The 3,129-nt window shown below is 49.4% G+C and overlaps 1 protein-coding gene across 1 annotated transcript; it reads left to right on the top strand.

Annotated features, from left to right (window-relative positions):
* Positions 1-326: 326 nt before the first annotated feature.
* Positions 327-1,226, top strand: LOC132904213 (uncharacterized). Its single transcript, XM_060954131.1, has one exon. It carries the CDS (start codon positions 327-329, stop codon positions 1,224-1,226), a length of 900 nt encoding a protein of 299 aa, XP_060810114.1.
* The last annotated feature ends 1,903 nt before the right edge of the window (positions 1,227-3,129 follow it).

Below are 3,129 nucleotides of genomic sequence, written 5' to 3'. Positions count from 1 at the left end.
GAGTACCTATGATGCGCCGGACACGGCCGGCCGGCCGATACCTTACTAGTTATGATTCACCTATGCACCGCAGACCTCACGTCGCTTGCCATTGTATCGCGTCTTACGTGAATCGCTAATTTGCTTGTTTTGTGTTTAAGAACTTTCTATCCCTGCTTCTTGTGTTTCGCTTGGACTATCTTTCTTTTCTCTGTGCTCCTTCTTTATTTCTATAAACTGTACGTGTGTCCATTAAAGTGTATTTGCGTGGATATAGACGTTTTTATTCCGGCATACCCACAGACAGCTACAACTGGTGACCCCTAAGGACACGGAATTTGGAGAAAATGTCGGATTCGGACAGCGACAACGTGACTGTACGTACCAATGCCAAGAAGCAAGATAAGACGGCGGCGTCGAAATTTGAGGACGCAGCAAGCACAGCGGCGCCTGTATTTCTACCCTCAGCGCCTGGCCATATGAAAATTCCTTCGTTTTGGCCCGAGAAACCTGCCATATGGTTCGCTCAAGTGGAAGGACAGTTTGCCATAATGAGGATAACTGACGACCGAACCAAATTCTACCACGTCCTTGCAACGCTGGATAGACAGTATGCAGCCGAAGTAGAGGATATTCTCACCGGTCCAGCTGACTACGCGCGCCTGAAGTCCGAGCTGATTAAGCGTTTGTCTGTGTCGCGCGAAAATAAGGTGAAGCAGCTACTGATGCACGAGCAGCTTGGCACACGCAAGCCGTCGCAGTTTCTCCGGCACCTGCAACATCTCGCTGGACCAGCCATACCTGACGACTTTTTGAAGTCGATCTGGACTAGCAGGTTACCCACGGGATTGCAGCCGATCATCGCTTCGCAACCCTCGCTGTCTCTGGACGCTCTCGCGGAACTAGCCGATCGTGTGCACGACATAGCGACTCCGACACAGCAAGTAGCCGCCACGTCGTCGTCAGCACCGTCATCATCGGTCGATCTCCTAACACAGCAGGTGGCGCAGTTGTCAAAGCAGGTCAGCGCGCTCCAGATGCAAATCAGCCGACAGCCGCGTCAACGGGAGCGAGGCCATCGACCCAGGTCACGCAGCGGATCGTCATCGCGTACTCAGAGGTCCAAATCCAACTATCGGCGCTTTCTAGTCTGTTGGTATCATCATAAACACGGATCTAACGCGAAATACTGTGTGAAACCGTGCGACTTCCGTTTCGAATCGGGAAACCTTCCCGGCAGTCAGTGATGGCGACGGACGACTGCCAGATTCACACCGGTCGCCTTTTCGTTAAGGATCGCTCGAGCAACATAGACTATTTAATAGACACTGGTAGTGATATATGTGTGTACCCTATTTTTGCACTTAGAGAGCACCGTACCCGTGCTAAGTCCGACTATCAATTGAGCGCTGCCAATGGTTCGGCTATCGACACTTATGGCTATATACAGCTAAACTTAAATTTAGGTTTACGCCGGAATTTCCCATGGCGCTTCGTGGTTGCTGACGTTACAAAACCTATCATTGGCGTAGATTTTTTATCATTTTACCAACTTACCGTTGATATCAGGAACCAAAAGTTAATCGATAGCCTAACCAATGTCAGCACTGTTACTAGAGTAGCCACCCGTAGCACCCTGGTGTCCAGCGTAAAAATCTCAACTGGTGGTAACAGTAGTTATCATGCCATGTTATCCGAATTTCCGGAAATAACATGACCCGCTGGTATTCCGGATATCGTCAAGCATAACACCACACACCATATAAGAACCACTCCTGGACCCCCAGTCTCATGCTCACCCCGCCGATTAGCACCAGACAAACTGAAAATAGCAAAGACAGAGTTCGATGCTATGGTTGCTAACGGTATCGCGCGCCCGTCCGATAGCCAATGGGCATCACCCCTACACCTCGTTCCTAAAAAGGATAACGGGTGGCGCCCCTGTGGCGATTATAGGCTTTTGAACGCCAGAACTATACCGGACAAATATATACATGATTTTTCCCACTCCCTCGCTGGATGTAAGTACTTTTCTGTCGTCGACCTAGTAAAAGCCTATCATTTCATCCCAGTCGCTCAAGCCGATATATCGAAAACCGCAATTTCCACACCGTTCGGACTTTTCGAGTTTCCCTATATGACCTTCGGGTTGCGTAATGCCGGGCAAACTTTTCAACGGTTTGTTGATGAAATGACCCGCGGCCTGGACTTTTGCTACCCATATTTGGACGATTTCCTCATATTCAGCAAAACCCAGACCGAACACGAAGGTCACCTACGCCAACTCTTCACCCGGATGAAGGCCTATGGTGTACTTATCAACACTAATAAGTGCATTTTCGGTGCACCTGAAGTAACATTCCTCGGATACACCATATCTGAGAGCGGCACCAAACCACTTGACAGCAAAGTGAAGGCCCTAGCTGATTTCCCAGTGCCTAAGACAGCCAGAGAACTCAGGCGATTCCTGGGCATGATAAATTTTTACAGGCGATTTTTGCCCAACGCTGCCCAGATTCAAGCTCCTCTGAATGCTTTACTTACTGGGTCGATCAAAGCTTCTCACCCTGTCGCCATAACAAGTACCGCTTGGGATGCCTTTGAAGCGTGCAAAAGGAGCCTTTGTGACGCTGCTCTTTTGGCCCATCCTGATTCCCAAGCTAGACTGGGACTCGTCACTGACGCCTCAGATACAGCGATAGGTGGAGTCCTGCAGCAGCTAAAGGATGGTGACTGGCAGCCACTGGCGTTTTTCTCACGCAAGTTGAGCCCGTCACAAGTCAAATACTCTCCATATGATCGTGAGCTCCTTGCAATATACGAGAGTATCAAATACTTTCGACATATGCTGGAGGCCACTGACTTCACAGTCTATACTGATCATAAGCCATTATGTTACGCTTTCCACGAGCGGAAAAGTAACTGTTCGCCACGTCAGTATAGACATCTCGATTTCATTTCGCAGTTCACAACGGATGTGCGTCACATCTCTGGCAAGGACAACGTCGTTGCCGACACGCTTTCCCGCATTTGTGAACTGCATATACCCGTAGATCTCGAAGTCATGGCCAAACTCCAAGCCACAGACCCCGAGCTATCAGAACACCTTCAAGGCATAACGTCTTTACGCCTCCAGAAAATGAACGTACC

This window comes from Amyelois transitella, chromosome W (assembly GCF_032362555.1).
Source record: "Amyelois transitella isolate CPQ chromosome W, ilAmyTran1.1, whole genome shotgun sequence".
Lineage (NCBI taxonomy): Eukaryota > Metazoa > Arthropoda > Insecta > Lepidoptera > Pyralidae > Amyelois > Amyelois transitella.
The sequence above is the reverse complement of the archived record's forward strand: the minus strand, read 5'-3'. Positions and strand labels throughout refer to the sequence as shown.